The 25,555-nt window shown below is 35.4% G+C and overlaps 1 protein-coding gene across 3 annotated transcripts; it reads left to right on the forward strand.

Annotated features, from left to right (window-relative positions):
* FASTKD2 (FAST kinase domains 2) lies at nt 1-17,813 on the forward strand. 3 transcript variants are annotated; one of them, XM_039844554.1, is made up of 12 exons: nt 1-175; nt 849-1,680; nt 8,535-8,638; nt 9,551-9,659; nt 9,945-10,068; nt 10,350-10,489; nt 11,630-11,802; nt 12,667-12,830; nt 13,791-14,003; nt 14,427-14,514; nt 16,176-16,290; nt 17,302-17,813. In XM_039844554.1, exons 2-12 carry the CDS (start codon nt 961-963, stop codon nt 17,419-17,421), a joined length of 2,070 nt encoding a protein of 689 aa, XP_039700488.1. In that variant the 5' UTR covers nt 1-175; nt 849-960; the 3' UTR covers nt 17,422-17,813. The 3 variants fall into 3 exon arrangements, with proteins under 3 accessions (XP_039700488.1, XP_039700490.1, XP_039700489.1); XM_039844556.1 differs by having other exon boundaries at nt 43-175; nt 894-1,680; XM_039844555.1 differs by having other exon boundaries at nt 54-175; nt 863-1,680.
* Nucleotides 17,814-25,555: the final 7,742 nt, after the last annotated feature.

The raw sequence follows: 25,555 nt of genomic DNA on the forward strand, positions 1-25,555 counted from the left end.
AAAATAAGTCATTCTCTTTGGTAGGCTTTTTTTTCTTTTAAGCGAACCTTTCTACAACCACCGCGAACACACAGTTTTTGACCTATGAAGGATCCGTCAAATCTCGCGATACGAGCAGCTCGCGGGGACGCTGTCATGGCTGCTCCTATATATAACCACGGGGTTCTGACCTAAGGTGAGTGGAGGACAAGTATAGGTGGAATGGTTGGTGGTACTGCATTTTAAACTTACTGCCTTTTGGAGAAAGGTCTTAGGAGATGCCTGGGCATTAAGTTTAGGGAGGAGGATTAATACTGGGTGGCCCAGCTCCGGAGAGAACAGCTCCTGACGTTGGTTCTGAAACCTGGTGTGACTGGCTGGTTGTCTATTCCACCCAGACGCAGGCCACATGCGAATGTCAGTTTAGTTTGCTGCTTTCTCTCCTGAGCCATTCTACTCGTTCATGTCCCCATTCTCAATAGTCGGGGTTCGACTGTTGCTAAACCCTTATGTTAAAAAGTATCCATCAATGTTAAACCTTTAAGTTTCATTGAAGACATCTCTGAAGTAATGGTAACATAAAATCCGTTCTGCAAAGTGATCTTTGTGGGAACACGTTTCTACCAGAAATACACTTCTTTTTCTTTTTCTTTTTTTTAAACTCTCGTTTATACAACGACTCTTTCCAAAGTAACCTGGCTCCTTTAAAACACATTGTGGTAGAAGTGAAGGAAGCCCATACTGGAAAAAGTTTTACCGTTTTAATGTAAATCTTTAATGTCTCTATAGGTTCCCACTTTAGTCCCTATTAAATGCATTTTATTTCTTTAAATAAAAGTTTTTGTTTTAATTTTTATTTCTTTAATAAGCCCTTCTCCTACAGGAAAACAACAGCATGTGTTCTCTTTCACTAGTTGAAGCGACGTTTGTGTCATATCGACAACTCTAAAGCCATTTGAAAGTGTTTCGGTGGATAGCAAAATGAATAACAGAGCAGGTTCCTTTTTGTGGAACCTCAGACAATGCAGTTCTTTAGTACTAACAAGCAGAACTGTGAGGCTGTATCCTGTGGGATTTTGCAGACCAAAAAGTGTTTATTCGAACTGGAACCCAAGAAACCTTTTAAATAACTTCGATAATAGAATGCAATCATATATAAGATACCGCTTTCAGGATGCCTTGATTTCTAAATCAGGAGGTAATCACTTTCAAACAAAAGGCATAAGCACTCAAACAGTCCTTCCAGTTTACACACTACTTTGTCCTAGAAGACTATCCTTTGACTCAAAACAGTCTCATGTCTCTGATAATGGATTGAAGAAAAACTTTCATCATGAAGCTTCCAATGACTATGTTCTCACCAAGGAAACAAAATCAACCCCTGTCAACTACCGAAAACTGTCTCAGGAGTGTAATTCCCTGAGTGATGTGTTAGATACATTTTCAAAAGCACCTACATTTCCTAGTAGTAACTATTTCTCAGCGATGTGGACAATTGCCAAAAGGATGTCTGTTGACCAGAGGCGCTTTGAAAAACAACTGATGTTTAACCACCCTGCGTTTACACAGCTGTGTGAACAAATGATGAGAGAAGCCAAGGTCGTGCACTGTGACCACCTGCTGTTCAGTCTTCATGCTGTGGTGAAGCTTGGAATTCCTCAGAACACTCTTCTGGTACAGACTTTACTGAGGGTGGTCCAGGTAAAATCAAAGGGAGACTTATACATCCTTTTACTTGGTTTGCCTATCTTGAAAGAATGAAGGGAAACAGATTTAGCCTCCTTGAAAGAGACTATTAGTGGAATGGTAGTTTCCTTTATATTTATTTCTGCATATATATGATTTAGAGACCATAACTAGGTCTTTCTTGCCTTTTGCTATAGAAATTTATGAAATCTTGTTCCATTTTTTTTTCTCTAGAGTTGAATGATAGTGAGTAACAAGCTAAAATGAGGAGAGATATAAAATATACAATAAAAGTTGAGTAGTTGAAGGAGACAAGAGATAGGAACTAATTTTTATTGAGTACCTATACCTTTTACTTGTATAATCATATTTAATCCTTCAACAGCCCTAAAAAGATGTTACCTCAGGTTTGCAGATGAAGAAACAGACAGTGATGTTAAGCAAGTTGGCTAAAAGTCACACAGCTAATGGATTCATTCATGCAGTAAACATTTGAGTGTCAACTATGTATCAGTTACTGCACTTGTCACTAGGAATAAAAAGATTTAGAAGACATGATTCCTGCCCTTATAATCTAGGGGGAAGATAGCTGTTTTGTAGGTGATTACAAAACAACCAACATGCATTTAATGAGTCATACATTTGCTCTTTTATAGGCATTGTACTCAGCAGAGGGGAATGTAATTGTGAACAAAACAATGGCTACATAGAACTTTCAGTGCAATGAAACAAAAATTTAGAGTCTTATGAGTGTATATAATGGACTTTCAGCCTAGTCAGGAGAAGACCTCATCATGGTAGAAGAGATGGGGAGAAGGATACAGGAGTAGTGTTTGAGGCAGAGATAGATTTGAAAACCGAATTACCTCATGTAATTCCAGTATAGCCTTTTGATATAAGCATTGTTGCTCTCATCTTACTAATGATTAGGAAATTTAGGCTTAGAGAGGTTAAATAACTTTCCCAGGGTCACATATCTATTAATGTTACTGTTTGTGGGTACTTGATAAATATTCGCTGAGTGAATAAACAAACATCTACTCCATGAACTAGGATTCAAGCCCAGTAGGAGATGGTGTCTAAGCCGAATCCAAGGAATAAACAGCAGTTTGTGAGAGGCTGATAGCAAAGGGAGTGGTTCAATCAGAGAAGACTTGTATGTTCATCCCAAACAAAAGTTTGGCAAGTTTGAGGAGCTGCAAGTAGTTCTGTATGGCTGAAGTACCAAATGTTGGGGTTGTGTGTTTGAGGGAGTGGGGAGGAAATTGTGTATGTGGTAGTCAAGGAGGAAGAGGTAGTGGAAAGATATTAGGCTGGAAAAAAAGGATGAATCATAAAGAGCCTTTTAAGCCTAGCTAATGAGTTTGGATCTATCCTATAGGCAATGAGGATCCACTTAAATATTTTAAGCAAAGGGTCAATGTGCTCAATTTTCCACTCACCGTATGAATGGAAAATGGTTTGGAAGAAAGTTGAAATTGGGTGGAAGAGCCACTTTTAGTTTCAGACAAGAGAGTCAGTATTCTGTTTGATGTCACTGAAACTACAGCAGATGTGATTAGGGAAGGATAGCTTATTAAAGTAATCATTTGCCTTTTAAAAGTGGACACCAGACTTCTAAACTCAATGATCATAATTAAGTAATTTTTTAAAAGATAGGAATTTCCTGGGGATTATCTGACGGAAATCCTATCCTACTATGGAATTCAAGAATTGGGTTTATAGGTATATGAGAATTTTTAACTTTTTACATTACTGTGATTTCCATATGTCCTCAACCAAGAACGTGCGTTGTGTGTCTGTGTGTATGTGTGTGTTTAAACCACAGAATATCCATGTTTATTTGGTAGACTGTGTTTCCTATACAGTTATTTTAAACTGATTATAGTAAGTCATTTTACCTGGTCAGTAATGCTCTTATTAGATTTTGGACAGGTATTCATATCAGCATTCATATCTGTATTGGTTAGCAGTGGATATTTGGAATCAGAATATCTGTATGTATGATTGTGTCTTACTGACCTTTTGGAATGTTGTAAATACTTTTTAGCTAGAGATGAAAGGACAGTATGTCATCAGTGAATTTGCCCTACAAACATAGCCAAATGGCCTTTCCTAACAGTAGATATTGATGGCATGTTGTAAATTGTTATGAAAACACTCCCATGGAAATGAGATGTCTTTTGTTTTCATTCCAGCCTTATCCATTTCTTTTTTCTTTCTTTTCTTTTCTTTCTTTCTTTTTTTTTTGCAATTTAACTTATGAATTGTTTATTTCTGGAATTTTCCATTTAATATTTTCAGACCTTGGTTGACTATGGGTGACTAAAATCTCAGGAAGCAAAACCATAGATAAGGGGGACTACTGTACAATATTACGTAAAAGAGACAAAATGGCTCCCAGGCCCATATAACTCGGCTATAACCTAATTGAAAGTGTTAAAATATCTATTTTATTTCATTTTTTAATATTTTCTTAATTTTTTTTACATATTATTAAAAATTATTGGGGCGACATTGATCAACACAATCCAGTAAGTTTCAAGTGTACGATTCAACAGTATGTTGTACATATATTGCATTGTGTGTTTATCACCCATAGTTAGATTTCTTTCTGTCACCACATATTTGACCCCCTTCTCCCCCTATTTATCACCTCCCTCCTACCTTCCCTCTGGTAACCACTAGTCCACTGTCCATGAGTCTCTGTTTGTCATGTTTATTGCATTTAGATCTATATCCCTCATACGTATGAGTGATACCATGTGGTTTTCAACTGTTTTCTATCTTAATTTCGCTTAGCATGCTTATCTCAAGATCCATCTGTATTGTTGCAAATGGCAGTTATTTCATCTCTTATCTGAGTAGTAGTCCATTGCGTATATGTACCACATCTTTATACAATCATCTATTGTAGGACACTTCGATTGCTTCCATGTCCTGGCCACTGTTAATAATGCTGCTATGAACACTGGGGTGCATATAATTTTGGATAAATGTTTTCAGGTTTTTTGGGTAAATACCCAGAAGTGGGATTGATGTATCATGTGGTAGTTCAATTCCTAGTTTTTTGAGGAACCTCCATAGTGGCTGTACCAATTTTCTCCCACTAGCAGTGTAGGTGGGTTCCTTTTTCTCTACATCCTTTCCAGCACTTGTAATTACTAATCCTGTTGATGATAGCCATTATAACAGGTGTGAGATGGTATCTCATTGCGGTTTTGATTTGCCTTTCCCTAATAGCTAGTAAAGCTGAGCATCTTTTCATGTCTGTTGGACATTTGTTCAATGAGGTCTGTTTAGGTCTTCTGCCTGTTTTTTAATTGGTTGGTTTTGTTGTTGTTGTTATTGAGTTGTATGAGTTCTTTGTATATTTTGGATATTTGGCCTTATCGGAGGCATTGTTTGCAAATATATTCTCCCATTCAGATGGTTGCCTCTTTGCCTTATTGATGGTTTCTTTTGCTGTACAGAAGCTTTTTAGTTTTATATTACAAGTCCCATTCATTTATGTTTGTTTTTACTTCCCTTGCCTTTGAGGTAAAATTCATAAAATGCTCCTTAAGTCCAAGGTCCATGAGTTTAGTATCTGTGTTTTCTTCTATGCAGTTTATTGTTTCAAGTCTTATATTTAGGTCCTTAATCCATTTGGAGTTAATTTTGGTGTGTGGTGATAGACAACAGTCTATTTTCATGCTTCTGCAGGTGGCTTTCCAGTTTTCTCAGCACCATTTATTGAAGAAGCTTTCCTTTCCCCATTGTATGTTGTTGCCTTTTTTGTCGAAAATTATTTGCCCATGTAAACAGGGGTTTACTTCCGGACTCTCAGTTCTATTCCACTGTTTTTCTGCCAATACCATGCTGTTTTGATTATTGTAGTTTTGTAGTATAATTTGAAGTTGGACAGAGTGATGCCTCCAGCCTTGTTTTTTTTTCTCAGGATGGCTTGGGCTATTTGGGATCTTTTGTGCTTCGATACAAATCTGATGATTTTTTGTTCTATTTCTTTAAAAAATGCCAATGGAATTTTGATGGGGATTGATTTAAATCTGTATGATGCTTTGGGTAATATGATCATTTTAACTGTTGATTCTTCCAGTCTAAGAACGCAGAATATCTTTCCATTTCTTTGTGTCTTCTTCAAAATTTTTTTAAACAATGTCTCATAGTTTTTATTGTGTTGGTCCTTCACATGTTTCATTAGGTTTATTCCTAGGTATTTTATTCTTGTTGTTGCAATTGCAAAAGGGATTTTTTTTTCCATTTCTTTTTCTTACAATTCATTATTAAAGTATAAGAATGCTGTGAATTTTTGAACATTGATTTTGATTCCTGAAACTTTACTGTATTTGTTTATTACTTCCGGTAGCGTGTTAGTAGAGTCTTTAAGGATTTCTATATAGAGAATCATGTCATCCGCAAATAGTGACAGTTTGACTTCTTCATTTCCTATTTGGATACCTTTTACTTCTTTATCTTGCTTGATTACATGTGCTAGGACTTCCAATATTATACTGAATAATAGTGGTGATAGTGGGCAGCCTTGTCTTGTTCCTGATCTTAGAAAAAGGTTTTTAGCTTTTCACCATTAACTATAATGTTAGCCAAAGGTTTGTCATATATGGCCTTTATTCTGTTGAGGTACTTTTCTTCTATACTTATTAAGTGTTTTAATCATAAATGATGCTGTATATTGTCAAAGGCTTTTTCTGCATCTATTGATATAATCATATGATTCTTATTCTTTATTTTGTTTATGCGGTGTATCACATTAATTGATTTGTGTTTGTTAAATCATCCCTGCGCCCCTAGGATGAAAGCCACTTGATCATGGTGTATAATTTTTTTAGTGTGTTGTTGTATTTGATTCGCTAATATCTTATTTAGGATTTTTGCATCTGTGTTCATGAGAGATATTGGTCCGTTGTTTTCTTTTTGTGTTATCTTTACCAGGTTTTGGTATCGAGATGATGTTGGCCTCATAAAAAGAAAGAGGTAGTCTTGCCTCTTCTTCAATTTTTTGGAAGAGTTTGAGAAGAATAGGTATTAAATCTTCTTTGAATGTTAGGTAGAATTCACTGGTGAAGACATCTGTTCCTGGACTTTTATTTTTTGGTAGGTTTTTGATGATTGTTTCAATTTTCATACTGCTGATCGGTCTATTTAGATTTTCCAGTTCTTCATGATTCAGTCTAGGAAGGTTGTATATTTCTAAAAACTTGTCCATTTCTTCTAGGTTATTAAATTTGGTGTTATGTAATTTTTCATAGTATTCTTGTATGATCCTTTGTATTTCTGCGGTATCTGTCATAATTTTTCTTTCATTCCTGATTTTGTTTGTGTCCTTTCTCTTTTTTCTTTAGTGAGCCTAGCCAGGGGTTTGTCAATTTTATTAATCATCTTGAACCAGCTCTTTGTTGCATTTATTTTTTTCTGTTGTCTTTTCGTTCTCAGTTTCATTTAATTCTGCTCTAATTTTGATTATTTCTTTTCTTCTGCTGATTTTGGGCTTCACTTCTTTTTCTAGTTTTTTTAAGATGTAATGTTATGTTGTTTATTTGGGCTTGTTCTTGTTTTTTGAGATAGGCCTGTAATGATATGAACTCTCCTCTTCTTACCACTTTTGCTGTGTCCCAAAAATTTTGGTATGTTGTATTTTCACACTCATTCTTTTCTTGTAACTCTTGATCTTTTTATTTCTTCTGTGACCCAGTCATTCTTCAGTAGCATATTGTTTAATCTCCATGTATTTGTGGCTCTTCCTGCTTTCTGGTTACAGTTGATCACAAGCTTCAAAGCATTATGATCAGAGAATATGGTTAATATGACTTCAGTTCTCTTATATTTGTTAAGGCTTGTTTTGTGTCCCAGCATGTGGTCAGTCCTGGAGAATATTTCATGTGCACTAAAGAAGAATGGATAATCAGCTCTTTTGGGATGAAAGGCTCTGTAAGTGTAGATTATGTCCAATAGTCCATTGTGTCATTTAAAGATGTTATTTCCTTATTGACAGTGGATATTTAGGTCTCCTGCTATGTTAGTGTTTTGGTCAGTTTCTCCTTATAGTTCTGTTAGTAATAGTTAGGGAGCCTTATCCATTTCTTATCTGGTTCTGACTTGAGACTTTGTGCCTTGTTAGTCATGTAATTTTAGCAAAAGATTGTACCTCTTTCAGCCTAAGTTTCCTCAGATGTGAACACAAATACTTTTGTGAGGTGTGTAGACTAGTTGTGATTAGATTATATAGCACTAGGTAAGCTGTGTTTTTACTATTCGTTTTCCAAATTATCTCCACTTTCATTTCTGGGAACTAAATTAGTACCCTAACCCAAAGGACCTGAAAGAAGGATCTTTCAGCCTGGGGCTCCCCTTGAGACCCAGATAATGGTGGTAAAAGGTAACAGCAGATGTGGATCAGAAGATTTACAGCAGGAGCTGCAGTTTGATATCCAAGAAAGAACATAGGGAAATTATAAGGACACAGTTATTGAAGTTTCTTTATGGGTGGGCAAATTGCCCTCTCTACCCCAGTAGCTTTTATATTACTGCACTTGTTGTCTTCACAATGACCTTGAGTCCTAAGAAGTGGTAAAAATGTTTGATAAAAGTTATTTTAGAAGCAGAGGAATATAATCAATATCAAATAGATTTTCAGTGGTAATGGTGAATGTAAAAAAAAATTGATGCATAAAAGCGTGTGTGTTGGTTATTTGGAAAATTCACTACGTACAACAGTTTATTTCTTAAAGATGCTGTTTATTGAGTACTGACTCTGAATAAATTATTGAGTTGAGACTTAATCCATTAATTGGAAGCATCAGTTCAGTGGTTTCATGATCGATAGTATTTTTGTAATTATGTTTCAATAGGAACGTATCAATGAGTGTGATGAGAAATGTCTTTCAGTTTTGTCAACTGTTTTAGAGGCAATGGAGCCATGCAAGAATGTGGATGTTCTTCGAGCAGGATTGCGGTGAGAACTCTCTTATGCGTTCTTCATGTGGCAATCTCTGTTTCTCTAATATCTTAAATCAAAAATCAAGATGAAAGCCGAACTGCTTTTTTTTTGGGTTGGGGGAGACTTTGATGTTAGTTATAGTCTTTAAAACCTTAATGAACTTAAAAGTCTAACTCTGGTCTACAGCCACGCCACCCTGAACAAGCCCGATCCCATCTGATCTCGGAAGCTAAGCAGGGTCGGGCCTGGTTAGTACTTGGATGGGAGACCAGGTACTAGGCGTAAAAAATAAAAAATAAGGGATTGTAAACTGACAAGGTCTTTGCAATCTGTGAGGTCAACCAAGGATTGCTTCACCTAAAAAAAATAATTGAAAAAAAAATTCTAACTCCGGGTCAGGTAAAGGTGGGAATAATACTCTAGTTTAGAGTCCACCATAAAAAAAGAAAAGCTACAGGTAACATCGAAATCCGAATTTAAAATATAGTACTAATGTGGGCTGGAGAGAATTGAAAGGCTTTCATTTCATAATGGTTATTTGGGCACTATGTAGCCGTCACATGACAGTGGCCTGGCTTGAAAAGGAGTTTGATTATTCTGATTTATAAAATTGATGCAACTGATATAATGTCATACATCAGTGTGGATAATATTAAATCCTTTTTTCATTAACTATGCATTGGGATGTCTTACTATAGTCTGATGTGATTTGTTCATTCATAAAGGTAGCAGAATAATGTGAGAGGAAATAGTGCTAAGCTGGTCCAGGATCTTTCACTAACTACTTAACCTGTCTTGGGAGGGTAGATCATTTCTATGGGCTTCATATTTCTTGCCTAGAAGTAGGAGCTGGACCAAATGACTTTTAAGATTTCTCTTCTGGTTTTAAAATTCTAGGATTGTGATATTTATTGTGTTTGATGACAGGATAATAGTTGATCAACAAATTTGGAAAATAGAACATGTCTTCACCTTGCAAACTGTGATGAAATGTATTGGAAAAGATGCACCTATTGCTCTTAAAAAGAAACTGGAGGTAAACACTTTCTGAGTATCTTCTAATGGGTGAGATTTGAAAAATTATTTCTTATGACCTGCTATCACTTCCTAAAGTCAGTTTTTTAGGAGGACATTGTTGTGCTTTTGGGTTTAACTTTGCTAAAGTAAAATAAAAGTAGACTTATGTTTATCTATATATATAAAAATATGTATATTTAATCTATATATCTGTTGGAGTCACTTTGGTCATACTTTATCCTTTTTATTTATAGATTTAATTTATTTTGCCACAAATGATAAATTCAATCTCATGTTTCTTCAGATGAAAGCCTTGAGGGAATTAGACAGATTTTCTCTTTTGAATAGCCAGCGCATGTTTGGGGCTCTAGCCACCATGAATCATCGTTCTGTTACACTTCTTAATGAATGCAGTAAGGTGATCATAGGTAAGGATAATTTTTCTTTCATGATTTTTAGGATCTGACCTACTGGTCCACACTATATTTGGTTTGTTTTAAGGACTTGGCTATTACCATATCAAAAATATCTGATGGTTTGGTTAGATCTAAATTTTATTTTTGTAGTTTTTTTCTTTTCTTTCTTTCTTTCTTTTTACAAAATACAGTGCTTTTTTTTTTTAAGAAACAAAAGTATTGAGTATAAAATATCTTGGATCTTACATTCAAAACCATCTGGTAATGTTTGTTTTTTTCATTCATTCTTAAAGGTAATATTCATGGGTGTCCTTTTAAAATATTGATCAACATACTGCAGTCTTGCAAAGATCTCCAATACCGTAATTTAGATCTTTTTAAGGGAATAGCAGATTATGTGGCTACTACTTTTGACATCTGGAAGTTGAAACAAGTAAGTCTGTTAATAGTTTCGAATAAGCCTCAGAAACTTTTAAGAGCATATTAATTCATTTAGCGTTCTAAGTATTTCTCTATCAGCTTTATAGCATTTAAGATATCAAAATATTCTAATGCTAAATTGACTTTCGAAAAATTAGGTCCTTATCATTTCTCTTTTGAAATTACCTATTTATATCTATTCAATCTTTTGACCATTTTTCTATCTGAGATAAAAATTATATTGTCCAATGTTTGCTCTTCTATTTGTTTTTCAAAAGGTTGTATGATGCTTTAGATTAGGATTATTTCTGTCTTTCTAGTTTTTTTGGTTAGATTTAGTGTAATAAATATGGGTGATGTGACAGACTTATGCTTTTTGAAGAATAAAATGTCATCACTTAATGATCATGTCTATTTTCTATTTATGGAAAATTTGCTTGTTTTCTTCAGAGTACGAGTCTTTAAGTTCAGGGACTGCATTAGTTATATAAACCTGAGTGAAGCACCTGGTAAAAACTTCTTTTTGCACTTAAGCAGTAGTAACTGTTAGATCACTAGGTTCACTGTACTTTGGAGAGTGAGATGAATATTGAGTTTGCCATGGAAATTGATTTTGGAAAGAGAAATACTAATCATGAGAAAGACCAAGACGGAAATGAGAAGTGAACTGGAAATTTTAATTTAATCATATTTTTTCATCTCTGTTCTCATTTACAGCAATTCATATTGACCATAGAAATTTTGAGTTATCTCTTATATGTTAGAATCTAGAAAGTATCTAGGTTTGGAAGGAAGAACAGTTCAAAATTGAGTTGGTAATTTTTAAAAACTTCAGATAAGGCATATTTAAAGTAGTTTTCAGATATGTTGTATGAAAAGCCTATAGAAAAGGCTTTATTTTTAAATGAAATGGAAACATGGAAAATGTTATACCCTGGTTCTCTGCTTATAAAAAGAGATTGCTTATTAACTTAATAACTGATTCAAAAATTACGGAAACAGAATTTGTGAGGGAAAGATAATTTTTCCTTTTTTAGGGAATAGTCTCTTAATCAGGACAGTTCTATTGCTGTTTAAATTTTTTGAGATCTAAAAAGATTACTACTAGAATACTATAACTATTAAAAAGTTTTTAATTCACTCTTTTTTTAAGGTTCTTTTTCTCCTCATTTTATTTGAAAACCTTGGCTTTCGACATAGTGGTTTGATGGACTTGTTTATGAAGAAAGTAGTAGATGAACCTGGCTTCCTAAACATGAAAAGCACTGTTTCTATTCTTCATGTGTATTCTTCTCTCAATCACCTCCACGAGTGCCAGCCCCAAGAGTATGTACTTGTTCTTTTTTTACTTTTTTATTGCCACATAACATACTATGGAAAGGATTACAAATCGTCATAAGGCCAACAAATTATTACGTGAACACATCTATCACCATCATAAATAAATAAAACATAGTATTTTTATAGATATAATTAGAAATTAAGCAGTATTTCTTAAGTTTTGCAGAATTTTCTTTTATTTTTGCTGTTCATTGTCTTGCTTGTTTTTTTTGTTTTTTGTTTTTTGTTTTTTCTGATTTGTTAATTCAGCATAGGAGTGTTCATTTCAAACTCTCTCAGCTTATTCCCTCAGTTTCTGAGTTTGTTGTTTGTTTTGGTCCCAAACTACTGCTTTCTATTCTTTTCATTTTCAACCACAACCATGCACTTCTATTACTAAACGCAGAAATTCTTCAAACATGCCAGCCTCTTTCTATCATACCTCTGCTTTCTATCCACAACATCTTTCCTTCCTCTAGATCTGTTAGGGTTCATTAAAAATCAGAAACACATATAAAATATAATTTGTTAGAAGAGTGATTAAAAACACAGATTTTGGAGACATCTTGCTTAGTTTAGGTTTGAATCCCAGCTCTGCCATTCATTTGCTACTTTAGCAAGTTACTTATCTCTGGCCTCAATCTCTCCACCTGTTAAAATGGGGATAAGAAGTAAAAGTTATTTCTAATCACATTGGGTTGTTATGGAGATTAAATGAGTTAACCTATGTCAGCTTCTTACAACAAGAGATAAGATTTTCTTATCTCCTTCTTTGGACTTCTTAAAGCCATTGGTTCTGTGGCACCTCACCAGCTCTACCATGACCTTTTCTTTATATTTGAAAACTGATTTTTCTTTGTCGCCCTGAAGGTTCCTAGAGGTGATGGCCAGTGCTTTGACTGGTTATCTTCACCACATCTCTTCTGAAAACCTATTGAATGCTGTGTGTTCATTTTGCTTGATGAATCATTTTCCTCTGGCCCCTATCAATCAGCTTCTTCAAAAGGACATCATCAATGAGCTACTGATATCAGGTAGGTATCAGTGCATAATGGTGACTGAAATAGGGCAGTACCACTGGCTACCTCACGTTTCTGAATGGGGTCTTAATTGGATTAGTGTTAGAACATGCAGAATGCTACTGAGGAAAGGACTGATAATGGTGAAGTCAAAGGTCAGTGCTTCGAACGAGCAAACCTGGGGAGCCTCCTTTAATGACAGGTCCTAAATAGAGAAGGCAGGAACGAGAAACACACCATCATTGTTCGTTTTATTTACACTTTATGCTCCTGTACAAAGGCTAAATGCTCACGTCATTCTTTATGCCTTGATCAGAGGTGTTTGTACTTCTTGATCCTTACTTGTGATATCTGAAGCCAAGGTAAGTCATCTTTTGCAACTATAAATACTTTGTCACTCGTGGCCTGTAAGGAGCGCACAGCCTGTTAGATCAGGAAACCAAATAGTTACCAAAGTAGTGAACTTATTTACTCTAGAAACCAAATTAATTGTTGACTTTTGGTCTTTAATATCAAACCAGGAAAAGCAGTATCAAGCTAAGTGTACAAAATTTGATGATGTAAGAATAGTTTAAATTCTTTTTAAAACAACATTACGAAATTCCAAAGTTGAATTAAAAAGAAGGCACACCATGTGCTGATTTTTCAAGCAATCTGATGTGGGGGAAACAGCTTGAAACCCAGGAGGCCTGGATTCCAGTCCCAGTCTTGCCTTTAGTTAATCATGAGGCATCTTAACATTCCTGGGCGTTTCCTCATCTCTTCAAATAAAGAGTTTAGACTAAATGACGTTGAAAGATATTTTAGAACTTAAAACATTACCAAGTACAGGGTATTGATCTAGATACTGTGGAACTAAGGAGACAGAGAGATTCCTCCTGATAAACAAATAATCAGAAATATAAGTAGATTAATACAATTTCTTAAATATGGCATTAATATTTTTTCTTAACTTCCTATTTTCTTTTTTATTAGGCGACATGGAGAGGAACATTCACAAGCTTCATATTTTGACAACCTGTCTAAAGCTTGATGATGTTCCCTATCGCAAGGCCATAGACCTACCACTGCCACTGCCACCATCCACACCATTACATCCAAATGCAAAGGTTGCTGAGGCACTCCGTAGCCTTCTGGGAGAAGGGTACTTCTCAGAAAATGTACAGTTGCCACATAATTATCATATTGGTATGGAACTCGATATGATTTTCCTCAATTCTATTTTATTTATTTTATTTATTTATTTTTTTCTGACGAAAGGTTAGGAGTTTACTATGGCATTTCAGTGCCATGCAGAACTGGCTCTGGAGCTGGGCTCCTTGGGTGTGGGTTCTCACTATGCTGCTGACGCACGCTGTGACTTTAGGCACTTAGCAGCTTCCCTTTCCTTGCGTGAGAAATGGCAATAGTAGCCGTTCCCATTTCATAGAGTTTGTGTGATGAGTAAATGAGATTGTACATGTAAAATTCAGACCAGTTATCTGGCATATGGTAAGCTCAGTATATTTTAGCTGCTGCCAGAGTCATTACTGGTGGTAGTGGTATATGTTTTGAAAGAGAAAATCACTTGGTGCGATGTTTGAAAAATTAATATCAATTCTTTTCTTCCAGATTTTGAATTCAAAATGGATACTAATAGGAGTCAAGTGCTTCCACTTTCTGATGTGGATGTGGTAACTTCTGCTTCAGATATTCAAAGGTTGCTTACATATATTTATTCGCTGAGCTTTCTTAATTTAAATCTTAATTCTCAGAGATTTCCTATTAAATAGCAGTAACAATATTAAGACCTTATATTTGTATGGAGCTTGTAATGCACCAAGAGACTTCTCATCCAATAATCTACTCCTTAGTTGTAAGTGTGGGCACCGTGGTTGAAGATAGCAGATGGCAGTTGGGCCATTTAATGAAATAGGCAGTTTTTAAAAGTTATGTTTTACAGTAAACAGTTTAAGAAAAAACCATAATTGAAACTATCAGTCCAATGACAAGATAATGTAACAGTGACCATAACGAATTAAGGCTTCTACCGAAATCAAATACCCAATACATACTTTGCTCTACCACCAAGACCACTGTAAAGGTAGGGAAACTTTAGCTTTTCAGATAAACTGCATTGTATCTTGATCAAACAGTATTGAAGTTAATCATAAGTCGTTTCCTTGGCCCACACACTACAAATAGGGTGTCTCTGGGAGATATGTGCTGCTACACCCTAGAGGATGTCCTGCCTTTTAAGTAGATGCATGAGACTGTGTTGCACACACTCCGTGTCCAGTCAGCCTTTCCGGAAAGGCTCTTCTCTGCCTGTGGGGCACACAAGGATGAGTCAGACATGGATCCTGACCCCCAGGAACTTATCTTCCCTGTTGCTTTATAGGACATGCTCATAAATAACGTTGGAGAGTGGTACTGAAAAAAATCTTTTGGGATTCAAACTCTTACCTGCCCATTCCTCTCTAGTCACGTAGAACTATAACTTTTTCCCCTTTCTTAATCCATCCAGCTTGTTCCTTGGCCATCTTTTTCAACTGCTGTCTTCCCTATACATGTTGCCCAGCTCCCCTCAAAAAAGGCTTTCTCTTTGACCTCATTGAAGATCATTTTTCTTTTTCAGTTACTCCACTATTCTGGCATAATAATATAACATAGTGGTTCTCAACCTAAATTACTGAGAAGTAAGGAATTTGAGCATTCCTTTAAAAATATAAAATTCCTCTAACGTTATCTCAAGTAACAGCCAGTGTATAACAAAGACAATAAGGATGCAAATGTCTTTTTTTCCCCCCACTGAACTTAATCTTTCCAAAGGCCAAGAACAATGAAAAAAAACAAATTACAGATTTCACATATTTGTTACACATATAGATTTTATCTTTTGAACAGTTTTGCCTTTCTTTTAGTATTTTCTTCTTTGCATTTGGTCTCCCAATTCTGGGATTTAAATGCTCGGAGACATTATGTACAAGAAGAGCATTAACCGTTTAGTGCTAGCTACATCAATACTACTAGTAGCATAAATAATTACATTTAGATCAAAGATTAGAATTGCATAGGAAAACCTTAAAACCTTTCATATCTAATATTTTTCTTCATTGAGAATGTAGCCATCCTTAAAGATGGTTTAGAGATGACTGTGTAAAGCATTATTATAAGCTTTTGGTTACTGAAGCAGCCTTCACATATCAGAATAACTACAGAGGCCAAGAAGCAGGAGGAGAATGAGTGGTACAGTAGGGAGTGGTGAGGACTGAGGTTAGTGGAGAGCTAAACTTTGCACTCTCCAAAGAGCAGGAAGACAGCAAGATAGTAAATAGTTATCTCATTAACTAGTCTGATATTGTGTATTTTTGCTTTCAGAATAGCCATACTGTGTGTTCCTAGATCTAATTACTGTTTGGATTCAAATCACCCCAGAGGATTCCTTGCTATGAAAATGCGGCATTTGAAAGTAATGGGTTTTCATGTGATCTTGGTAAGAAAAATGTGCAAATGAAATACTCTTCAGTTACTGATGTCCATTCTGCCAAGAATGTTATAGTTAAAGTTGGTTACTAGGACCCTAGAGGACTTGTCAGCAATATTGGAATAAGTGTTTTAGTTATTTTCTTTAAAAAAGGACATTTCCAGTACATGATTGACTTCTGCTCAGCTGATTACTATCATTTCCTAGGGTTTTATAAATGCTACATTTGGTCAGCTTTAATCCTTTTTGTTAAGAGAAAAAATATAAGTAATATATTTTCGTATTTAAGACACATGAAACCATATTCAATTTCCAGGTTATCATGAACAAGTGAAGAAAAGATGTTAATTAAAGCTTTGTTTTCATGGGCAGTGAGAGGCTGTCATAGGATGTTTGTCACCAGAAAGAGCTAGATGGTTTTGTAAGAGGATGGTTCTTCCTCTTCTCTCTTATGCTTCATTTTGATTCTGAGCATCACAGCTTTTCTTGAACAGCCTCTCCAGATGTCTCTGTGTGGAGCAAAAACTTTATGAATAAATTTTTATTTATGTTAATGTTGGGATCTATCTAAATGCCACTTATTTGGTCCTGAGCATAATGTGAAATGTAAACATTTGCATCTTCATTATGGTATGTTAGTATCCAAAAATGGATTATACATGGATACTGAGGTGAAGATGGCCCATTTCTCTTAATGTTTAAGACTTACTGGTTAAGACTTCTTTTTTTCATATTGGCTATTATATATGTTCTTGGGAAGATTATCCCAAGAAAGGAAAGAATTTTTGTACCCTTTAGAGGACCTTTAAAGTTTTTACAATTTTCAGTGTTAAGAGCTTTCTTCAACCCTAGCACATAATCTTACTAAGCCTTTAACATATGAGTAATTATAAGATAACATTTGCCTTTAAAAAGTAGTCAGCTTGATGTTACTTTAATATGCTTGGATCTCAAAACTAGCTTTTATTTTATGTGTCACGTGTTCTTGCAACCTGGTCATTTTCCTTTTTCTTTGGTAAGGTCAATAATTGGAAGATGGAAAAGCTAGAGATGAAGGATGCAGTCGCATATTTGAAGTCTGAAATCTATTCAAGTGAAGACCCTCCTGCTTCTGATGTTAATTTTCAAAGCACATGTTAAAGTAAAAAGCAACTTTTTCATATTAGGAGACATAAATTTGTAAAAATAATTTAATAAAGACTACAATTCAGTTGTCAATAGAGTTCAGCTGACTTTTTGAAAAGGTTAGTGCTAAAAGGAAGTTTAGCAGTAATTTAATCCACCTCCCTCATTTATGTATGAGGAAGTTAAAGCTCAAAGAATTGGATTTTCCTGGAGTCTCAGGCACATCACTTGGTTCCCACATCATTTCATCCTCTATTGCTCTTTAGCTTGTGTCTCAAGAAATTTGGATGCTGGTTCCAGATTGGACATCACCCAGTTTTATATGTGTGGCCAAATGATTTATTCCTTATAAACTTCAGAGCAAGAGTTGAAAATATTCTGTTATTAAACTAAGATTCATCTCCAAATCTTAAGTGTGTATCTGTTTCTTCTAGTGGCTAATTATGACTCATATTCAAAGGATTGGACAAATTTGTGAATACTTGTAACTACCTTTTGGGGAAGCAGTTTTCCTGAATTTGTACCAATTGTCATGGCAGATAAAAAGGCATTCCTGTTTTACTAGTATTGCTAGTATTAGCATTCTTCATTGTCTTGTGATCTAAGAAATTCTTGTGAGACTCAAGGTTCAGAATGAAGGAAACAGTTTAATAACATATGACTTCTCAGGATTATTAATATAAATAAAGATCTCACTCCAGGAGAATATGCAAATATTCTCCTTTTCTGGTATTTATTTAATCGAATCTCAAAAAAAAAAAACCAAAAAACACAACCCTAGTTTGATTTCATAGGCCCATTTGTTATACAATGAGAGAATAATTAACAAAAAGTGAGAGTTACAAATCCAGATTCTGACTGCTCTCAAATCACAAACTATTTCTTAGTACTACTACTTCAATTTTAAAAGAGATGACACTAATTTATTTTACTGTATTAACCAGCTGAAAGAGTGACTATGAAAGATGTAAGTTTACATTTATATATATGGCTTGCTTCTGTAGTCTTGTGCTAATGTCAGCCACCTTGTGAAATAAATTAGGTGATTGGTTGTAAAAGACTTCATTTTTTTATTGTTTTTTTTTTTAAATATCTAATTCTGTCTTCTGACTTTGAGCTTTTTTTGTTTATATATGTTTAGAGCAGTGTTAAGATTATTTTTTTTTCTTTAAAATGTTAATTTACATTATAATTACATCAGATATACACAGGTAAACATAAAGGGAAAAAATTGGTGATATATTTATGACAAATATCTAAGTAAAGAGATCCTATAATTTGATAAGAAACATTACAAAAAAATAAGTAAGCAAGGAGCTGATCAACATGAAAAATTTCAGTCTGCTAGTAAAGACATGCACGTTCAAACATGAGATGTTTTTGTCTTTCAAATTAGTAGTTTTTTCTTTAAGAATTACAGTGCTGACAAAGGTGTAATGAGGCAGGCACTCACATATGTTGCTGGTGGAATGTAAATACGACCCTTCTGGAATGTACTTTGTGGCTCTGTCCACCCACCTACCCCCTCATATTTTAAAAAATGGCTTTATTGAAGTATAATCGACAAACTGCATATATTTAAAGTATACAGTTTGCTAAGTTTTAACAGATTATATATGTATAAGTATGTATACATATATATAAAAAATCCATGAAAATGTCACCACAATCAAGATAATGAACAAATCTACCATTACTAAAAGTTTCCTCTCTCTTTGCCTTTCCCTTTGTTCCCTGGAAACCACTGATCTGCTTCTCACTATGGAATATTCTTGGCTGCATGCATCCAAAGCCTCGAAAATATTGATATTTATTGACATTGACCAGTAACTAGATTTTTAATCATCTTTGTGCCTGTAAACTATAACTTGGTAAATATTTGCATTATTCCTACATTATGTGTAAAGGGTCTTATCACTCCATTGATGATATTTCACCGCGTAAAAGCCAAACACTGGAAACTATATAAATGTTCATCATTAATGGAATATATGTACCTTCTAAGCCCTTGCTGCTCAGACTCATAGTATAAGCATCCTATGAGCGGACATTAGAAATGCAGAATCTTGGTACCTATCTCAGACCTACTGAACCAGAACCTGTATTTTAACAATATCCCAGGTGATTTGTATGCTCGTTAAAATTTGAGAAGCTCTGTTCTAAGACATAGTTTTAATGTGATCTGGATGTGCCATAATTTACTTAATGACATGGGGAAAACTCTACAATTATATCAAATGGAAAAGCAAATACCAGGATTCAAATTTTGTTTGTAAAAAGTGCAGTTTAAAGGTGGATAAAAATGTAGAGTGGTATTTCTGAATAATAGAATTCTGAGTGATTTTAATTTACACTTAATTTTTCATATTTTCAAGAATGAACATATATCACACTTAAAATTGGCAACAAACAAACAAACAAAAAAACATTAGTTGATCCTAACTAATTTCTAATGTTTGATCCTCCAAACAGCGTTTTAGCAATTAGGGATAACCACTAAGAGCTTAATATACATTCGGAACTGCAAGAGTTATAAAAAAGACAGAGATCCTCTCAAGTTGCTTACAAGATGCCATTATTGTGTCAGAAGGTAGCTTGACATATGACAAGTCCCAAAGAATGCAAGAGGAGGTCAGAGGAGAAAGGGGGCCTTGGGTTGGGTTTTCAAAGCCAGCTGTGCAGAGGATGAACAGGATCTGGCAACATACAAAGGGAGACAGACCATATATGACCTGAAAATTATTTCTTCTAGGTTTTTTATGAGATTGAACAATAAGGTGGTGCCTGTGGTAAATTCTGATAACTAAATTTTAAAAGAGAAAGTGATCAAGAGCATTATCCTCTGGTTAATGTTAATGTAGCAAGTAAATAATTTTCTTAGGTTTACTGTGAAAGCTTTATATGTGATTCTGTGGAATATATTGCACATTGGCTCATTCTACTCCATTCCAAGTCCTGCTTTTTATATGCCATGGTGCCTATAGAAAATGACAGTGTTTTCGTAGCACTAAAGCTAGAGAGTATTTTTAAGTGTTTATTTGGAGCTTAGTAGAACAAAATGTTATATTTCCTTTACATGCTATAATAAAAACTAAAATCAGGGAAGACTTTAAATATTAATTTTGTGTAAAATTTCCAAATACATTTTTTTTCCAATTTTTTGAGCTTATTTATTGAGCAGCAATAATGTTTAGACGCCATATTAAGAGCTGGGCATAAGACAAAGAACAAAACCGGTCAAACCTCGGCTCTCAGTGTGCTTATATTGTCATGACGATGCAGTCAATGCATTTGTGATGCTATGCGGCATCCACTCGGGAGTAAAATTCATAGACCTGAGTACGGAGAGATCTGTCCTCAGCTGTGGGTTTCTGGGAGGCCTGAGTTTGTTGTGGTTTTTTTTTCTGTAATGAACAGAACAGTCTTTATTTTTATTTTTTAAATTTATTTTTATTATGATGACATTGGTTAATGAAATCCAGTAAGTTTCAGGTGTACAATTCAACAGTAAAGTGCATATATATTGCATTGTGTGTTCACTGCCTATCAAATTCTTTAATGAAATGCTTGATCTTGCTTTGTAGACATAACTATTAAATATCAAGTGCTATGCTTGAAATGGCTATATGCATTTTTCAATCAAGACATTTTAATGATGACTTCTTTAAATTCTTAATAGTCACCATGACAAGAAATTTGTATATGTAAGTAGCCAATGAAACAATTAAACTTTTTAAAACTTCAAAAATTGAAAATTATATTTAGAGCCTAACATCTCCTTGTTTTGTCATTGACAGATGTGATATTGATATTTTTATTATAATACCATAGATCTCAAATGCAATTGAATTTTTTTCATATCAAGTATTTCCCAAAAATGATGAAGTTCTAATTTATGGAGTGTATGTATATATTAGAGCAGTCACCCTGAAACTTGTTTGGACCACTCTAAGCAAATAAACGTAAGGAAACGTAAGACAGAGATTTGGGGCAACTACCTGGAGCTGCACTTCTGAGGAGCTAGTGTTCCCTTAACCCCAGTGACTGCACCTTACGATGAAATTATCCAGCAGCTAGAGTGTCCTTTGTTCACAAAAGTCAGTGGCTCACTCAGCAGCAGGCTTCTTAAGTAGCTGTCCAGGTGACTATAGACACATTCCTGGCTTCACACGATGCATCACAGCAGAGCAGCAAAGACCAGATACCTCCCATATTCTTGATCAGTAGGAGCTGAAGGGTAAACCATCAGACCCCACTCTGGGTTACTTTCTAGGGGACTCTAGGTGAGGAGGTTACTGGCCAAGAAGGCTTTGGCTGTCCAGGGTTTTGTAGCTACCCAGAAGGCTGAGGAGATCGATTTCTTTGACACACTTGTAACCTGCTCATGGCATGTGGTTGTGCTGTGGCTCACTGGTGGGCCCAGAAAACTGGTCTATACATTTCCCAACCCCCCTTACACCTTGAATTCCAGATGTGACCTAGCTTCCTTCAAGCCAATGTGTGTGCTTGAGATTAAGAAGGCCAGATGAAATGGAGACCATATTTCTGCTATTTCTGCCAACAGTCATAGATCATTTGATTTTTCTGGAATAGCAATAACAGAGGTCCCAGGGTGTGGTACGACAGAATATGGGGCATGAGTTTTGCTGGTGGTGATTATAGCTAAGGTAATGTGGCTCTGGAATCTGCAATTAGGCAGCTTCTTCATGATTGCCCAGCTTCTAGGTTATAAACAGAGAGAACTGCTCTTTTTTTTTTTTTTCCATTTCATGTTTTAACTTGGAGGAAATTAAATTCAGTCTGCCCACTTAATAACTTTTCTACACCTAATTTATTTTTTTTAAATTTTATTTATTATGGTGACATTGGTTAACCAAATCCAGTAAGTTTCAGGCGTACAATTTTATATATTTCATTGTACGTTGACTGCCCAGTTAGATTTCTTTCTGTCGTCACATATTCGACCCCTTTTACCCCATCTACTTTCCCCCTCCACCCTCTCCTCTGCTAACCACTAGTCTACTGTCCATGTCCATGAGTTTCTGTTTATTTGTCCTGTTCATTTGTTGCTTTTAGGTTTATATCCCACACATAAGTGATATCATGTGGTTTTCAACTTTTTCTGTCTGGCTTATTTCTTTTAGCATGATTATCTCAAGATCCATCCATGTCGTCACAAGTGGCAATATTTCATCTCTTCTTATGGCTGAGTAATATTCCATTGTATATATGTACCACAGCTTCTTTATCCAATCATCTATTGTAGGACACTTTGGTTGCTTCCACATCCTGGCCACCATGAATAATGCAGCCATGAACATCGGTGTGCATATATCTTTTTGGATATATGTTTTCAAACCTTTGAGGTAAATACCCAGTGGAGGGATTGCTGGATCATATGGTAGATCAATTCTTAGCTTTTTGAGGAACCTCCATACTGTTTTCCATAGTGGCTGTACCAATTGCAGTCCCACCAGCAGTGTATGAGTCTTCCTTTTTCTCCACATCCTCTCCAACACTTGTTATTACTTTCCTGTTGATAACAGCCATTCTAACAGGTATGAAATGGTATCTCACTGTGATAGCTGCTCTTTTGGACAGCCAGTTCTGCCTTGGTGTTTGGAGGCGTCTGTGAATGTCCAGGAATTAACATCCAAGCACACCATGTTTAAACTAGAGTGGTTTCTGTTATCCGAATACTGATTATTAAAGGTTATATGTATGTTGTAGAGCCAAAAATAGAATGCCTTTCTTTAAAACCTTCTGAATTTTTCTCTAAAGAATTACATGCGAGATTAGAGACATACATCATGTTACATGAGGAATATCCATGTACACCGCCAGCTGGTTTTACAAGTGCATCACCCTTGGAATGTTTCTCCAGGCAGCAATAAAGCTTCCCCGGCAGGTGAAGAATGAAACCAGCCCACCAACCTTTATTTTGACTTGTTCTCCTTGCACTCATGTCATGCTTGCTTACATCCTTACATGCCCATTTTTCAACTCTGCAACTTTGCCAGTTCCATTTCACCCAACCTCCTTTTTATGAGGACCCATGTCATCCTGAAGAGGGAAAGAAGAGCATCAAACTTTTGTGCAATATCTCAGGAAATCTATTCTTTGGTTTAAAACATGCAATGAATGGAGAAAGACATGGAATTTATAAAATATATAAATACATATTTTTAATGTTTAAATTTATATTTTATATTTATATATTTAATATAAAGACTTCCATCTTGTCATAACTTTTAAGTTAAATTTGACAAATGTCAATGCTATCATGTTTCGGAATCTTTGAGGTGCTTCAATGTTGCTTACACTCATCAGAAAATATTTCATCAATCTTATTAAATACTAGTCTTGAAGAAAATCAGTTAAAGAGAATTGAGGGGCAATCCAAAGAGGAGCAATGTCCTCCTCACCAGCTTGAGGTTCAAATAAAGTTGCATGCATAGCTGTTGCTCCTGCTGCAGGCTGCAGTTGATACGGGGGTCCCACACAGTCCAATCCACAGTCTGTGCCTTTGATGTGCCCACTCTCTACCCAGCTGCCCCAGTGCAGAACTCTGCACAGCTCACAGTTTTGAGAGTGGCATCACTCCCTCAGTGTTTTCCCAAGGGTGCTCCATTCTCCATAACCATTTTTCTAAAAGCACTCCCCCAGGCCAGAGGAATTAAATCAGAACAGGTTTCCCAATCTCAGCCTATTTTGCCCAATAATTATTTCTTGAGTGATCTTGGGTAATCTTGGGTGATCTTGCTTTAAAGAAAAACAGAGGCAACCAAGCCAGTGCTGGTCACATTTTCGAGAATGTGGATGTAGAAGTGCTTGTGTTTACTTGCTCATTTTTGAAAAGGATATATATATGACATGCATTTCTAAGCCACAGTATCTCACATGGCACTCTTTCTTTGTCCAAGAAATATGAACCAAGCAAGACATTTCTCAAACCCACATTTAACTGTGGTTTTTATATCAGTGTGAGTTTTTTATTTAAAATTTTTTTAATTGTGGCAAATTACACATAAAATTTACCATCTCTCTTAGCTATTTTCAAGTGTACAGTTCAGTGGCATTAAGTACATTCACACTGTTGCACAGCTACCACTACCATTCATTTACAGAACGCTATTCATCTTGTAAAACTGAAACCGTACCCATGGAACAATAACTCCCCACCCCCTCTCCCTCCGACCCCAGGCAACCACTATTTACTTTCTGTCTCTATGAATTTGATTACTCTAGGTACCTCGTATAAGTGGAGTCATACAGTATTTGTCCTTTTGCGTGATGGCTTATTTTGCTTGGCATAATGTCCTCTAGGTTCATCCATGTTGAACCTGTGTCTTGTGTCATAATTTCCTGAATAATATCCTATTGTATGTATATACCAAATTTTTTTTCATTCATTCATTCGTCCACAGACACTTAGGCTGCTTCACCTTTGTATCAATGTGTTGTGCTTTTCTCTCCAGAAACTGTTATTCCCGTGAGTGTCAAACTGTTTTAAATATTGGTTTCTCATCTCTAGAACATTTTTTCCTAAAGATTATATATCTCTATCTGTCATATCTATCATTTATCCCTATCTATCTATCTATCTATCTATCTGTCTGTCTGTCTGTCTGTCTGTCTATCTATCATCATCTATCTATCATCTATCATCTATCATCTCATCTCCTAAGAATTTTTAGTTGCTTATTTTAAAATTAGGTACATGTTACTATAGTACTTAATTTATCTCAAATCTTTTCACTGTGGATTTAATTTTTGGAAACAGCAAAAAGTCACCTAGGGCAAATCTGACAAACTGTGTGGATGATTAAGTAACAATAGTAATGACCATTTATTAAATGCCTACTATATGCCAGGCACGGTACCAGGATTTCATATGCATAATCTCATCATCCCTTACCACAACTCTGTTTGGTGGCTGTTAATAAATATTAGTCTTCATTTTGTAGATAAGGAAACTGATACTCAGAAGCATTAAATGACTTTCCTAGAGGTACACAATTAGGAAAAAAAATAGTCCCCTGACCCCAAAGCTCATGCATGTATCATCCCACCAATATTTCTAAAACATTCCTACTGATTAAAATCACTTGTGTACTTGATGAAAACACAAAGTCCTGGGCTCCATCCC

Source organism: Pteropus medius, unplaced genomic scaffold, assembly GCF_902729225.1.
Source record: "Pteropus medius unplaced genomic scaffold, Ma_sr-lr_union100, whole genome shotgun sequence".
NCBI lineage: Eukaryota > Metazoa > Chordata > Mammalia > Chiroptera > Pteropodidae > Pteropus > Pteropus medius.